General features: G+C 36.2%; 5 protein-coding genes across 5 annotated transcripts; 2 read left to right on the top strand and 3 right to left on the bottom strand.

Annotated features, from left to right (window-relative positions):
* Window positions 1-1,401: 1,401 nt before the first annotated feature.
* On the top strand, window positions 1,402-3,225 carry MONOS_1809 (uncharacterized protein; the record flags this gene model as incomplete). Its single annotated transcript, XM_067871073.1, has 3 exons — window positions 1,402-1,483; window positions 1,545-2,038; window positions 2,190-3,225. The coding sequence occupies 3 exons, from the start codon at window positions 1,402-1,404 to the stop codon at window positions 2,868-2,870; spliced, it is 1,257 nt and encodes a 418-aa protein (XP_067723745.1). The 3' UTR covers window positions 2,871-3,225.
* MONOS_1808 (uncharacterized protein) lies at window positions 2,927-6,933 on the bottom strand (the record flags this gene model as incomplete). The annotated part of the gene is made up of 1 exon (XM_067871062.1): window positions 2,927-6,933. The coding sequence occupies one exon, from the start codon at window positions 6,931-6,933 to the stop codon at window positions 3,304-3,306; it is 3,630 nt and encodes a 1,209-aa protein (XP_067723746.1). The 3' UTR covers window positions 2,927-3,303.
* An 849-nt stretch (window positions 6,934-7,782) lies between these two features.
* Window positions 7,783-9,633, top strand: MONOS_1807 (putative Transmembrane domain-containing protein). The gene is made up of 3 exons (XM_067871051.1): window positions 7,783-7,832; window positions 7,882-8,175; window positions 8,261-9,633. The coding sequence occupies exons 1-3, from the start codon at window positions 7,806-7,808 to the stop codon at window positions 9,209-9,211; spliced, it is 1,272 nt and encodes a 423-aa protein (XP_067723747.1). The 5' UTR covers window positions 7,783-7,805; the 3' UTR covers window positions 9,212-9,633.
* Window positions 9,634-10,055: 422 nt separating this feature from the next.
* MONOS_1806 (uncharacterized protein) lies at window positions 10,056-11,207 on the bottom strand (the record flags this gene model as incomplete). The annotated part of the gene is made up of 2 exons (XM_067871040.1): window positions 10,056-10,914; window positions 10,981-11,207. The coding sequence occupies 2 exons, from the start codon at window positions 11,205-11,207 to the stop codon at window positions 10,056-10,058; spliced, it is 1,086 nt and encodes a 361-aa protein (XP_067723748.1).
* A 1,808-nt stretch (window positions 11,208-13,015) lies between these two features.
* On the bottom strand, window positions 13,016-13,219 carry MONOS_17904 (uncharacterized protein; the record flags this gene model as incomplete). Its single annotated transcript, XM_067870871.1, has 1 exon — window positions 13,016-13,219. One exon carries the CDS (start codon window positions 13,217-13,219, stop codon window positions 13,016-13,018), a length of 204 nt encoding a protein of 67 aa, XP_067723749.1.
* Window positions 13,220-14,291: the final 1,072 nt, after the last annotated feature.

Here is a 14,291-nt window from a genome sequence, read left to right on the forward strand (position 1 = left end):
ATTAAAAGATCACCTTCTCTTCATTTGGCTCATAGAAAGGCAGAGCAAAACACAGAAAATGATTCATTTGTATTCAATCAGCAATATCAGCAGTTGGAGAAGGAAAGGGAGAAGGTGAAGGAGAAGAAGAAGGTGAAGGAGAAGAAGAAGGTGAAAAATGAGAAGAAAGCGATGATGACGAGGTTGACAATACGCTCAGTGGGATTAAAAGAAGATACAGAGAAGAAGAAGGCTTTTCTATTGGAAAGTGATGTTGAATACAGAAATAAAAGGAACAATTGATGGGACATCGTTCATTCATTTGGCTATCCTATTGAATTCAACTGAACATGAAATGCTCAATCAAACAAGACAAATTGAATAATTCGATTTTTTCTTTCATCTGAGCTGACGGTATTATCAGAACATGAATTATTGAATTTGGTTCCCCTTCATTCAGATTGAATGAGATTCAAAAAAAGAAAATGAATTCCTTCCATTGAAGTCTGTTCATTGTTTTCTCCCAAATAAGAAATGGAGATTTGTGTGTGGCATTTATGTTTCTCAAGGCAAAGTTGCTCTTGCTGTTTCCTTTTTTCACTCTCGTTTTGTCTGAAAAATGCCTTTTTCTGTTGAATTTGCAAAACAACTAGCAGTTAAAAAAAGGTCATTTTCTGCTTCTTCTTTTGTTGTGTCTTTGTCTGATCTTCAAAACGATAAAGCTTTGTTGTTGGAGTTGGTCTCTCAAATAATGCCAATTTAGCTCATTACCCAATTCTCCTTGCCTCCGTGGGGCTTGGCGAATTTTGTTCCATTCTTTCTTCATATAAGTTTGTTATGTATTCGTATCATTTTGAAACAATTGCTCTTTTCTTTTGTTTTGCTAATCCTTTTTGATTATTGAATTCTTTCATCTTCAACTGTTCAACGAGTCATTTTTGTAAGAAAATTAAAAAGAAGGTAAACTGAAAATAGATAACATTGTTAAGGTGTGCAAACATTTGTTCTCCTTGTTTCAGTCAGAATTGTTGAATCCAAATGAGAAAAATATCTTTTCCTCAAGAATCGTTTTATTTGCTCGTTTCTATTTTCTCATAAAAAGAATTTCATTTGTTTCTTAGAAGTGATTACAATTCCAATCTCAGAGTGCATTTGCTTCAAATTGAAAAAAGACAAAGGAAAATATCATCATAATGAATTTCTGTTGGTTCGATCAATCAGAAACAAAAGGTTTTCCATTCTATCCTCGTTCATACAAACTCTCTGTCTAGTTGAACTTTTCTCTCAAAAAACAATTATTTTATAGAACAAAGCGAGTTGTGTTGAAGTTAGATTTGCTTCTTGAAAGAAAATAAATGATGTTTGAATTTTTCGTTTATTTTGTTGAGAAAAGAATAAATATGAACATGTTATTCACTGAACATGATAAACAGAAAAGATTTTCGAGCAAATGATAAATCTGTCAATGAGCTCAAAAAGATAACATCAAACGAACTTTTTTCAGGTTTGTTCATGATTCTGTGATTTGAAGCCCAATTCTGTTTATTTTATTATTATTTTCGAAGAATTTCTTCATGAGCTGGGACGTTGCGATGAGAATGTACAAAGGCAGAAAATTGAAGAAATAAATGAAATAATTGAAGAAATGAATAAAGAAGAATTTACATTAGTTTTCACAAAGGAACTGTTCGATAAAATTCACCAAATGATTGAAAAAAAGACATTGTCATTGGAAAGCGCAATCTTGCTGTTAAAGCATGTTGGATATTACAAAGTATTGAAAAAAATATTCAAACTAAATTTCAGCGGAACTTCGCTGGACTGTAGATTTATGAGGATGATTTTAAATAAAGAGACGAAAAATGAAGGAAAAAACGAAAAGCTTCTGATAGATATCTGCGAATGCTATGTTTTGCTTTACAGAAAGAATTCTTCGGAATTGTTTTCAATTTGCGTACCCTATCTTCTGAAAGTTGCGATGAACAAGGAGGAAAGCGAAGAAGCACAAAAAGAAGTGGAAATGGCTTTGCTGGCTTTGAGTAATGTTGACAGATTTTGCGTTTGAGCATTTCTTTTTCGTTTTTGATGTTATTGTTTTCTTTTCTTTTCTTTTTTGTTGGAGATTGGATAAAGAACTGTATTATAAAGAGATCAAAGAGATTATCCAATATCATCAGGAATATCAGAATCTGACACGACTTGCCTGTCAGTCTGCTTGGCAGTTTTTGATAAAACGATGGGAAAAAGACAAAAGTCTCGAAGTAGTGATTGTGAATGAGCTGCATTTTGCGAGAGAATCAGCAAGAGAAGTTAAAGAGCTAACAAGATGTGTGGATTGGAAGAGGAAGGAAGAAGAGAATGAAAAGAGAAGAAAAGAGACAAAAGAAGAGATTATTTTAATGAGATGGCTTGATACAGTTGATTATTTCTTTATCTTATGCACATTGTGGAATGAAGGCTTTGTTGAGATTATTGGCAGCATTGCTCAGTTGGTTCGTGCATCAAAGGCTAATCGCAGAGGAATTCACAATCAGTTCATATGTGCTTTTGCAAACGCGGCGGGTTGCGACTCTGTGAATATTGGTGCTTTTTTGAAGGAAGGAGCTGCTGATCTCATTTTGGAGGAACTTCAGCAGCCAACATTGGAAGATGAAGCTATGTGTGATTGCTTGAGATTCTTTATGAATATTTCAGAAAGACTAAAAGACGAGGAGAAAGATGAAATGGAAGAAGCAAAAAGAAAGGCAACAAAAAGGAAAGTGTTTGAAAAGATGGAAGAAGAAGGATACGAAGATACCATCACAACTTTCAATGAAACGGTTTATTTTATCAGAGAAAAATATCATTTTAGATTATCAATAAATATTTCTGATTATTTTGCAAATGGATGAATTATGAATGGATTTTTATAATTTTAATAAACGCACTTTATTTGAATGATCTCGTGTTTATTCGAAAAGATAGAGTTTATTCAAATAAAATAGATACAATTCAGATTAAGTCGAGAAATTTGAATTAATGGAGGTATTTTTTAATAGCCCTATGTTAATTTGTATTGAGGTCACTTTATTCACATCAAAGTGCAAAATTTTAAAGTCACCATCTTAATTCAAATTAGAAAATGACACAGAAATTTTGCATTTATGAAAAATTCAATGATTAGTTCCAAACTTTTTCTCATATCGTATCATTATAAGTCTAATATTCCCATGAATAATAATGAAGAAAATAAAAAAAAAATAAGTAAAATTTTAGAAAATAATTGAGTGGAACAAAATTCATAAAGAAAAAAATTTCGACCCATTAATAAATAAAACAAGGCTGCTATTGAGGAGGAATATCCACAATTCCGTAAAACGATCCTTGATTTTTCTCGTTATCATCACTTTCACTTTCACATTCACTTTCATCAACTTCCTCTTGAATATTCTTCTTTATTTCTTCATTTGTTATTTTATTCACCTCTTTTTGCGAATCATTCTCTATTAAGATTTGTGACTGAACTTCTTTAGGTATTATAGTTTTAGTTGATTGAAGATGATCTGAATCAGAACTTGTTCGGATAACCTCAGCTTCAGTTGAACAACCATCAGATTTTTCAATGCTCTTGTCAGACACGATTGATCGAGAAGGGGCCAATTCAATAAACTTTCCAATTGATTTTTCATCTTTTCCTTTTTGAGAATTCTCGCTTTCGGCTTTAATGTCTTTTTCATTCGTTTCTGCAGCTAATGACATCCTTTTCGAAGGAGTTGTCATTGAATGGTCTCTTTCATCAAGATGATCACTTTCTTCATCAGATATTTCATCATCGCTCTCTCTAACCTCTTCACTCTCTTCACTGCTTTCTTTTGATCTGTCAGCCATGTCATTCACACCACCATCAAAATCATCATCAGCCATGCTGTCATCACTTTCACTGTCTTCATCCATCTCATCCAGTTTTGAAGATTTCCGTCTCAGATGCTCTGCTTCAGCTGCGTTGCTTTCAACCACTTCCAGATCTTCCTCAGCAAGTGTGCTGTCTCCATCCACAAGCACAAACTTCTGTGCAACATTTGTTGTCATTCCCAGAAGAAGCCCAAATCTGTCCTCTTTCCCCACAAACTCTTTCCTGCCTCTTTTATTTCCAGCAGCCTTCTTCCTTTCCATCGCTGCTGAGTGCTTGTAAACCTTCAATTGCGTCCTTCCGCAGGCTGAGCAGACAGACAGGCTTCTGCTCATTCGGGTGGAAAGCGCACAAAGAGCATTCTCCACAGAAAAGCTAATGAGCTGTGTGGATGACAGCACCTCTGCAAAGAGGGGCTGAATTGCTGTGGTTGAAATCGCAGAAGAGGCAGAAGCTCTGCGAGAGACTGCAACAGAGAACGAAGGAGGAACAAAGAACGGAGAATTTGTGGTTGCAAAAAGGGAAGAAAAAGATGGATAAGATGCGTGAGATGTTTGAGCGACTGAAAAAGGAGTTGGAACAATCGAATTGATCCGCTTCATCAGTGAAGATATCCAGCAGAGAAGAGAAATCGGGAAGAAAGACAGAATATACGAAGGAAGCATCGTAATGAACGAGGAAATGACGTGCAGAAAAGCAGCTACAATTTCAATGCTCGGAGTGGCAGACATAGAAGCTACAGTTGAAAATGACGGCAGAGAAAGAGAAGTGTCAAAGGAACTCTTTTCTTGATGAGAGTGTTGTGTTCCTGATTGTTTAGCAGTAATAGAAGATGCGGATGAAGACGATGGATTAGAAGGGGAAGACAGACAGGGATTGGGTATGCTTTTTATAGAGACGCTGCGGAATCCAGCTGCTCGTTCCAAAAGGCACAGAAGATTAATCAGAAGAACAACTGAAAGAGAAGGCTCGAGATTTGGAGCAGTTGCCACCAGTGCAGACGAAAACATAGACAGAACAGATGACACACGAGCAACATCTGCCTGCTGATACAGCAGAGCCACAAACACACGATGACTTTGCTGCAATGGCTGCAGAGTGGAGACCGGCTGGCTGAGAGGCTTTGCTGGAGCATCTGACGCAGATGCAGATGAAATTGAGGTTGCAGCAGAACCCTCCGATGAAGTTGAAGAAGAAGCAGTTGAAACTGATGATGCTGTTTTGGCAGATGGTTCAGTCTTTTCGTTTCCTCGAGAGTTTTTCCCTTTTCTCCTCTGCTTCGATCCCATCGGAACCATTTCAACTGGCTCTTCCTTTGTCGGTGGAAGATTGTCCAACATCGGATTGGGTAGAGATTCCAATCGTTGCTTTCTCTTTTGTGCGGCTGTCAGCTTCTTCTTCTTTCCTCCTTCTTCTTCAGCCAAAGAAGACGAATCACCTGAAGATGCAGACTGATTCTGAGAAAGAGACGCATTGTTCGAGTGCTGCGATGCTCCTTTTGACTTTCCACGTGTTGTTTCCTTTGAACTTTGGTCAGTTTGCACTCTGAACAGAACACGAGACGGAGATACTTCTGAAAGAAACTGAGGGAACAGCGAGGAGAACAGAGGAAGCGACAGATCGCCAAAGAGAGAGGCCAACGAGCAGATTGCCGAATAAACAGCACACCGAAGACTGGAATGGCGGCGTGTGAGTGCGATGTCTAATGAAATGCGATGGTAGAGAGACGAAAGATGGCTGTTCTCATTGCCTATCGAAGACATTGCTGCAACAGCTGATGAAGCTGAAGTCTTATCTCCTGCTGGCTTTGACTGGTTAAACTTTTGAGGTCCTTTTGCTTCTGCTCCGTTGCTGTTAGCTTTCTTATAATTTTGATATCGATTCTGATTGGCTCCTTTGGCAAGCTTGCTGTTTACAAAATTTTGCATTTCATTTTTTGCTTTTTCTGTCTTTGCTTTCTGTTTCTCAATTTCTTCGTTTTTGGCTTTCAATCCTTCGTCGTGGCATCGCTCCAGAACAACAAGAAGAGGATTATCTCCTTCTGCATCAGAGAACCGCTTTGATGTGTGTGATGCAACAGCAGAAGAAAATGAAGAATAAGCATTTGAAAAGGACGAAGTATCTTTCTCTGCTTTTCCGATTAAGTCGCGCGATGAACCAGAAGAAGATCCAATGCCAATCTTTGAAACTTGATTATCTTTCTCTCTTCTGCCCCATCTGACGCCAGAGAAAGGTATCAGAAACGCTTTCCCCTCAGGAAATGCCAGGCAACCCGAGCGGAATGCGGTGAAAGTTGCAATAAGCAGCTTTATGCCTGCCTCAACTACAGACGCTATCTGAAAAGAGAGAGGCAGTGCATCTGAAGCGAATGCGCAGAACACATTTGACAAAAAGCAGAAGTCCAAAGAAATAAGCGAATGTGACACCTGCAGAAACGAGTGGACAAGATGAGATGGACTCATCTGAATGGAAGGAATGATTGATTGAGTGACTGATGAAGACACAGACGATGATGAAGAGGAAGGCGTAGAAGTTTTATCAGACGAAGAAGTCGAAGAAGAAGAAGATGATGACGATGATGAAGGCCAAGAGAGAACAGAAGCACCACTCGTCATCTGTTGCATCTGCCCAGATGAAACAAATGCAAACACATCCTTCAAACGCGGCGAGGCGAGAAATGATGAATATGTTCCAGAGGTCAGAATACGAGAAACGACAGAGCAGCCAAAGCGGAGAAGAGAAGTGATGTGAAGAATGCGAAGTTGACTCGGAGGCAGAATTGTACGACGAATTAGTGTCGTGCCAGCTGATTCAGAAGTTGAAGACATATCTTTTTCATTTCCTTCCTCTTTCTTTCCTTCATTCTTCTTTTTTGTATCGCGCTCTGCGTCAGATCCTGCAGTGGCATCAAGATATCTAATCCATTGATTGGCAAATGCATTTCCATTTATCGCTTCATCATAGACCCTCACAACATTTAGTGCATGAGGTGAAGAAATAAGTTCAACTTTTCTTTGCTCTATCCATTGAAGAAGAAGAGGAACAAGTAAAGGAACGTTTCTCATGAAAGTATGAGATGCTAATATGCTTTCAAGGCAATATAGAAACTTTTCAGAAAGTGCTGAAAAAAGGTAATGAACAGGGTGAGATTCAGAAATAACAGTTGTTGGAATTTGAGTTTGATGAGTAAAAAATGCAGTCTCTGCCAAAGAAGAATGATTAAAAAAGTTGACAGTCATCTGAGTCAAATTTATTGGATCTATCAGTATTAAAAAAGTTGGTGCAATTTCTTGAATATCGGTGTATGATAGAAGATGACCAAAAAAAACAATAATTGTGCTCAAAGGAATTAAAGCATCTTGACACAACTGAATGGATGGCACTTCTGAATAAACTTTTAAAGCAGAAACCAAAGACATAGTTGTTTTCCTGACGAGATTCGAAATAAGTGTAATTTTCTTTGGTATATTAAATGTGCTCTCAATAAATGAAGACGATCTTAAAATAGCAAAGAGTTGAGATATAACTTTGCAAGATTTTTGAATCAAAATTTTTGATTCTTCGCTAATTGAAGGAGAAGAACGGATTAGTTCAGTTTCGCACTTTATAATGTCAATTGAAGCTTGAATTAATTCGAACACATGGGTATATTGTGAAAAGCTTGACGAATAATTGAAAATTTCTTGCACTATTACAAATCCATTGCATATTTCATGATATTTCTTTGCTTTCAGACATTTTAACGCAGTTGAATAAATGCGAGCAAAAGTATCAGGAGTTGAAAAGCATCCCTGCTTTATCAATGACAAAATAATATTTAAATTTGCTTCCAGCCGATTAGGATCGAATAATGCTTCAAAATACTGGTCCATGGGTCAAACAATTTTTGTGCTTCGATCACAATTATACAATATGGTAAGTGAGTTGATCATATAAAATGGCTGAGAAAAAATGGACGGTCAAAGTATGCAAACGATATATCAAATGACTATTTAATGTTCTTTTTATAACAGGCGTTTATAGGAGTGGTTTTGATGATGGTGTTTGGAACGGGAACCATGGTTGCTTCAAAAATGATGCTTTCTGTTAAAAGCAAGGATTTAAGTGGAAACATAACGAAGTTTAGCAAGGCAATATATCAGTCTCTTATCATGTTCATTGCTATGTCCATTTGCTATCCGATCTACCTTATCAGTAACGCTGTTCAAAAATCTATGAAAAAAAGAAAGCGATCAAATTCTGGAACAATGGACTCAGAGTATTTAACACCTGAAGAGAAAAAAGAAAAACGGAATCAAGCAATTAAGGTATTTCTTTTGTGATATTTATTTCGCTGTACATTTTTTATTGATGAAAAATTTTTTCTAAAATAATTTTTTTCCTCTTTGCAAGGGTCATTGCCTAATTGGTATTCCTGCGTTTTGCGATCTTTTTGCAACAACTCTTATGACTACAGGACTTATGTTTATCGATGTCTCTGTTATGCAAATGCTCCGTGGAAGTATGGTCATATTTAGCGCTCTGCTCACAATCTTCTATCGAAAAAGAAAACTTCGAGGATTTGAATGGCTTGGCGTAGGCTTATGCTGCGCATCCATGGTATTTGTGGGATTATCATCAATTTTAGGATCTACTAACAAAGAAGGTGAAAAATGGGAATTGCAATTACTCGGATGCTTGTTGGTTGTTGGATCACAAGTTGTGCAGGCAATGCAAATTGTTATTGAAGAGGTGTTGCTTGCTGATGTGAAACTCGAACCTTTGGTGGTTGTTGGTATGGAAGGCGTGTGGGGAACAGTGTTGTGCGTGGCATGCTTTGTTCCACTTTTCTTCTTCCTTCCAGGCAAAGACAATGGACATTACGAAGACACATATGATACATTTTACAAGCTTGTGAGAAGCGAAATGCTCATTTACACAACAATTGTGTATTTTGTTTCGATTCTCTTTTTGAATTATGGTGGAATGATTGTGACATCCGAGCTTACAGCAGTTCACAGAACTATTTTTGAAGCTCTTCGGACGTTGTTCATTTGGATCGTTTCGCTGATTATTTTCTATGGCGGATGGTCCGACTACGGAGAAAAGTGGACGAACTGGAGCTACATGCAGCTTGGCGGGTTCCTTTTGCTTGTGACTTCGATGCTTTTGTACAACAAAGTCATTAAGCTGACCTGCTGGTTCAAGTATCCAAGGAAAGAAGATGAAGTTTCTCCAGATCCTGAATCTTCCCCGTCATATCCGATTACCAGCCCAACAAACTACTCGAAAGAGGAGAACCAGCCTTGGATGAATGCAGCTGACACCTCTCGCCCTCTTCTGGACAACCGCGAAAATTATTGAGGAACAAATTTATGAACATGAACTTCATACGCATTTTTGTACGAAGTTCGAATGAATGACTTCTTCTTTGTTATTTCTTAAAAAATTGCATTTTAATGCATTTGTTATCTCTTTCTTTTCCACTTGGCAATCTTTTTCTTGAACAATTTTTTTAATTTTTATATTTTTGAATCTGTCAAATCCTTATTTAGACGAATATCAGAAATCTTCCACATCTTCAACATTTTTTATCTTAGCATTTTTTTTAATTGTATTTTTTTTTTACTCCGTTTATATAACTTGTTGTTCACGTGCAACTGTATTATGCACAAGAGTGAGACTGTTTCCTATCCTTTATACACTTTTTTTATCATCACACAACACTTTTCCTTTCTATTCCAAACAGAATTACGAGAGAATCACTTTCCTCTTCAGTATTATTTTATCAGCTGCACACAATAAATGTGAATGTTAATGGTTGTCCATGTTCTTTAAAACAATCTTTATTTATAAGGATTTTTTCCATAAAAATTCTGTTGAAACAAAAAAATAAGTGCGGATTGTTGACGTTTTGGCGAATGTTTGAATTCAATAAAAATGTTGCGTTCAAAGATAACAAGCAATTTTAATAAAAGATTTATATCATAATAAATTCAAAATTGATTAATTCTGAAAATAAAAAAACAAAAAATGAAAAAAAATTATAAAAAAACAGGAACATAAAGGAAAGGGTTATCAAACATATAAGATTTACAGCATGTCTGAGCATAATGAAAAACCATTCAATAAAAACATGAAATTAAAAGGTAAAAAAAATAAATTTCTTGTTTTCAAAACAAAAAAAATATGTAAATCTCCCCAATTTCTAATTTGGCGCAAAATGTTCCACTTCATCATCTGATTCCTCGTCCATCTTTGAAGAGTCTGTATCAACAGATGAAAAAGCATCAGATGCAATTGCTTCTTCATTTTTATAATAACCTTGCGAATAAATGTCAAAAGGAAGTGAAGATCTTTCATTAGAATTCACCTCATGAGGTGAAATCAAATTGTAATCAAATGTTGATGATGATAAATCAAGTGCAGAATAATTGAGAAAATGATGGCTTTGTGCATTTGGTGGATGGTTCTGATCTTCTTGGAGCCTTAGAAACTGTCCAGCCGAATAAGGCTGCCTCATGCTGGAAGCGTTCTCCATGCCATCGCATTCTGCTGATGGTCGGGCCGTCTGCTTTTGAAATAAAGCTGCCCGCAAAAGACAAATTGAAGGCAACAACTCCGATGTAAGCGCAGGCAAAGAAACTTCACCGGCTTCATTTCTCTCAACGTTCATAGATTTTTGGTTTGCAGATGCGTGCTCGATTTCTTTGAAAAAATTCGTTTCGTTTGCTTTCATATTACGTTGCTTCACAATTGCATACGGTGATTCACGTCTTCTAAATGAAATAATTGTTTCCGCGATAGGAGAATTGCGATTATGCAGCAGTGATTTTAATTGGGACGAATTTACCATTCTATAAAGAGCAGATGGAGATAAATGATTTGCCAGAATGGAATATATATCTGAAAGCTGCTTCAAATCAAATGATACATCAACATTCATATCTATGAATTGATCGAGAGACAATGCACCTTTTTTAGCTTGCGGAAACACTTCTTCATCAACTTTTGCTTGTGCAGTTTCGAATGTTTCATAATCTGAACAAGGAATTTTTTTGAGAAGTCTGAAAGAAATTATTCAAAGTTGGCATTAACAAAATGAAAGTGATTGAAAAAACAACCAAACAAACGGAGAATTTTTCTCAGAGCCTCCTCTTCTGATGTAAAAAATATCGGAATCGAGCTCTTCAAAATAATCATCAGTCTGATTCATATTTGATGTACCAATTGGACTAGAGTACATCTGAATTTTGGGCAGATTCACTTCAACATTATCAGTCATATTTCTATTGTTATAGAAGCGTTTATTCGAAGATATATTCTTTTCTTCAACATCAAAATTAAAATCGGAATTCATCTATAAAATCATTAACAAAATAGTTATTTATTTCACAAGCTTTGATCAAAAAGAAACAAAACTTCACACTATTCAAGTTAAAAATTGGTTTCCAGATAAAAAATAGTCATAAAAATTTAATGGGAAATCGATCTATTTTTCAAATATTCCTTTTTCTGAATCAATTAAGAATACAGAAAATAATATTTTTCATAAAGAATCGACAAAAAATGACAATATTTCTTCTTCATTTTCTGAGAGAAATTCTTCAATTTCTTTCTTTTATTTTTGCGGAGCATATAAACAAGTGTTGAATTCTGCATTTCATCAATAAAACATCAAGTATGCAACAAAAAATGAAAGTATTAGTAAATGATTTTTCACCAGGAAAATCGCGGAACAGCCCAAGCTGATTAAAAGCTTTTCAATTAGCAATCCCTTCTCATTTTATGTTCATTTTGCTTCTTTTGGAATGTTTGAAGCAAATAAATGATTAAACTTTGCATCAACCAGATTGCTGTTCATTGCTCATTTGGTCGATCGACTTCATTCTTGTTGAGCGGAAAACAGCCGATAAAAAATTCAAAAGATAGCAAGAAATCTGAAACAATCAGCTGTGGATGTTTCTTTCATTGGAGCCTTCAAATGTCAAATGCAGATCAACAAGAGTTGTTCGAGTGACCTCTTTGCTGCTTCCAGAAATTATTTTAAAATTGAGAGAAATAATAAAAGAAAAGAAAAGAATAAAAAAAGAGCTCGTGAAAAAAAAAGTCAAACAAGCTATTTTGTTTGACAAACCTTTCCTCAGCTTCAAAACAATCACTGATTCGAATTCACTTTTGTTCGATAAATCCTCTTCCCATTTTTCACTCTCTTCTCTTCTTCTTTCCTTTCTTGTGTTCTCTTTTCCAAGAATCGCAACAAATGCAAAGAACAAGAGGTTTTCTTCTTTTTTGTTTCAGCCTTGCTGATTTCTTCCGGCTTATCCAAAGAACAAACTGATGCAACAAAAACAACGTTGAATCGCTCGTGGTTTGTCAAAGATAAAGAAACGTCTGATCCATAATTACAAATTTGAAATGAACAATTCCTTCAAAGAAGATCATCTTTTTGAATCATCAATCAATCGCGTTATTGTTCCTTCATTCAGATCTGGCAAAATCATTTCTGGTCCAATGCTTTTGCCTTTCCTTCATATCCTTTTTTCAAAAGCATTTCATTCGTTCCTCAGCATTTTATGGTCAATTAAAATGGAAAGTGCAACACATTGGTGAAAGCCTATCTCCCAAAAAATCTTGAATCAAATGCTTAATGAATTCAATAAATTATGTCAGCAATATTTGCGAAGAGGAAAATCGAACGCAACATGAACTGGTTTCGTAAAAAGTCGACCAAAATACTTTCCCTTCTCTCTGGCCAATCCTGAAAATTCTGCTGCAAAAACTCCCACTTGCCAAAAAAAAATCTGATACCACTTTGCAAAAACACTGATTCCGCTTTGGTTAAGAACAAAATAGTTTCAAACAAAAGAGCCAATCCAACTGATATTGCGCTCAAACAATCCGCAGAAGCTACCAAATCCATCTTTCTCTGCTTGATCCAGAGATGTTCCCCAGCTGCTCAAATAAAACTAAAAATGAGCAACACCATGCTCTAGGATTTGCATGAGGCAATGATTCTATCAAAAAAGACGTTTTCAGTTTTTGTTGACCATGCAGCAATAATAGAGCCATCCGCATTGCTCAATTCTTCCTCATCCAACAACTTTTTGTCATCTTTCAAAGAAACTGAATTCTCTTTTTCGGTCTCTCTTCATCTTTCTTCGGTTATCATTTCTTCACTTCGATTCCAAAATCCATTTCCTTGTCAGATGCTCTTCTGAGTGTGAAGCAAGTGATGTGTCGATCATCTTCAGTATTTCTTTTCCCATTGATGTGCCTCCAATACAGGCCAGCAGCACGATACTCGCTGTTTCTCTGCCATCTCCTTCCTCTGAACAGCCCTGCTGCATACACTAAAATTCTTGGCCTCATAAAAGTGCTTGTTTACTGCACTTACAGCAGCCCAGAAGGTTTTATCTTCCATCGCAGTGAAAAACAAATGTGAAGTCTCAGATGAAATTGAATGAAGCATTCTCAAGAAACATCTAATTATTCTGTTCCCAATCCAATGAAATGAACTTAACATTGCAACATCTGGAAAGCCAAAATGATTGAACAATGCTAGCGAGGTGAAGCGAGAGGCACTTTTCTGGCTGCTCTTGTGATGGCTTCTTTCTCTCGAAAGGAAAAGGCTCCTGGCTGAGAGAAGAAACAATGCGCATCAAAAGCGGAAATCTCATAAGATCCTGCTTCGCAGCCTGAACAAACTGCTTCGTTGTGAAACCTTCAATTTCAGGAGAAAAGTCGCTCTGCATTCCAAGCTGACTTCGCGTCCTGTATTTTTTGATAAAGGCAAATTCTGGCTCTTCAATTTATCCTCCAGATTGTTTCCATTTCAATTAATGAAGCATTTTGATTCAATAACACAAATTTTTGTGCAGCAGATTTTCGCCTTAACTGCTCCAAATCGTCTTTTGGGAGTGGAAAATAAATCAGTTGAAATTCATTTAAAGTTATTTGAATGGTTTTGTTGAAAACAAGAATTTTTGATTCCCGAAATGCATCAATCAGAAATGTTAATGGCAAATAGATGCATGGCTGTGGCGTTTGTGAATCCTGAGAAAGATGCGCGCAGGGCAGCAAATTCAAGCATGAAAGATAAGGATTGATCTGTTAAGGTTGAATGTTTCAAAAAATAAAAAATACTTATTTAATATAAATGAAATGACGAATGAACAAACAAAAATGTTTTTTTTCTTCAATGTGCATTCAATAATGCTCATTTGTTCAGGCGATTTAGCTTCGCGCAAGCTTGCTTCTGTCAAATTTCTTCCATCTTTGAAAATAAATCATCATCAATTCAGCCCCAAATCAACTCGCTCAAAAACAAAGTGACCAGCTTCTACATATAAAGATCCGTTATGTCCTTTACGGTGTTTGTAGAGATATAAGGGATTTGAGCGCTTCATCACGATTTTCGAGTGAAATATACATATTTGCGCTC

This window comes from Monocercomonoides exilis (genome assembly GCF_001643675.1).
Source record: "Monocercomonoides exilis strain PA203 chromosome Unknown scaffold36-1065637, whole genome shotgun sequence".
NCBI classification, from domain to species: Eukaryota; Preaxostyla; order Oxymonadida; family Polymastigidae; genus Monocercomonoides; species Monocercomonoides exilis.

Bases quoted from the DNA above. Each gene is read 5' to 3' on its own strand.
- MONOS_1807 (XM_067871051.1), top strand. From the start codon at position 7,806: ATGGCTGAGAAAAAATGGACGGTCAAA. The intron at 7,833-7,881 runs GTATGCAAACGA...TTTTTATAACAG, and splicing joins AGAAAAAATGGACGGTCAAA to GCGTTTATAGGAGTGGTTTT. The intron at 8,176-8,260 runs GTATTTCTTTTG...CCTCTTTGCAAG, and splicing joins AACGGAATCAAGCAATTAAG to GGTCATTGCCTAATTGGTAT.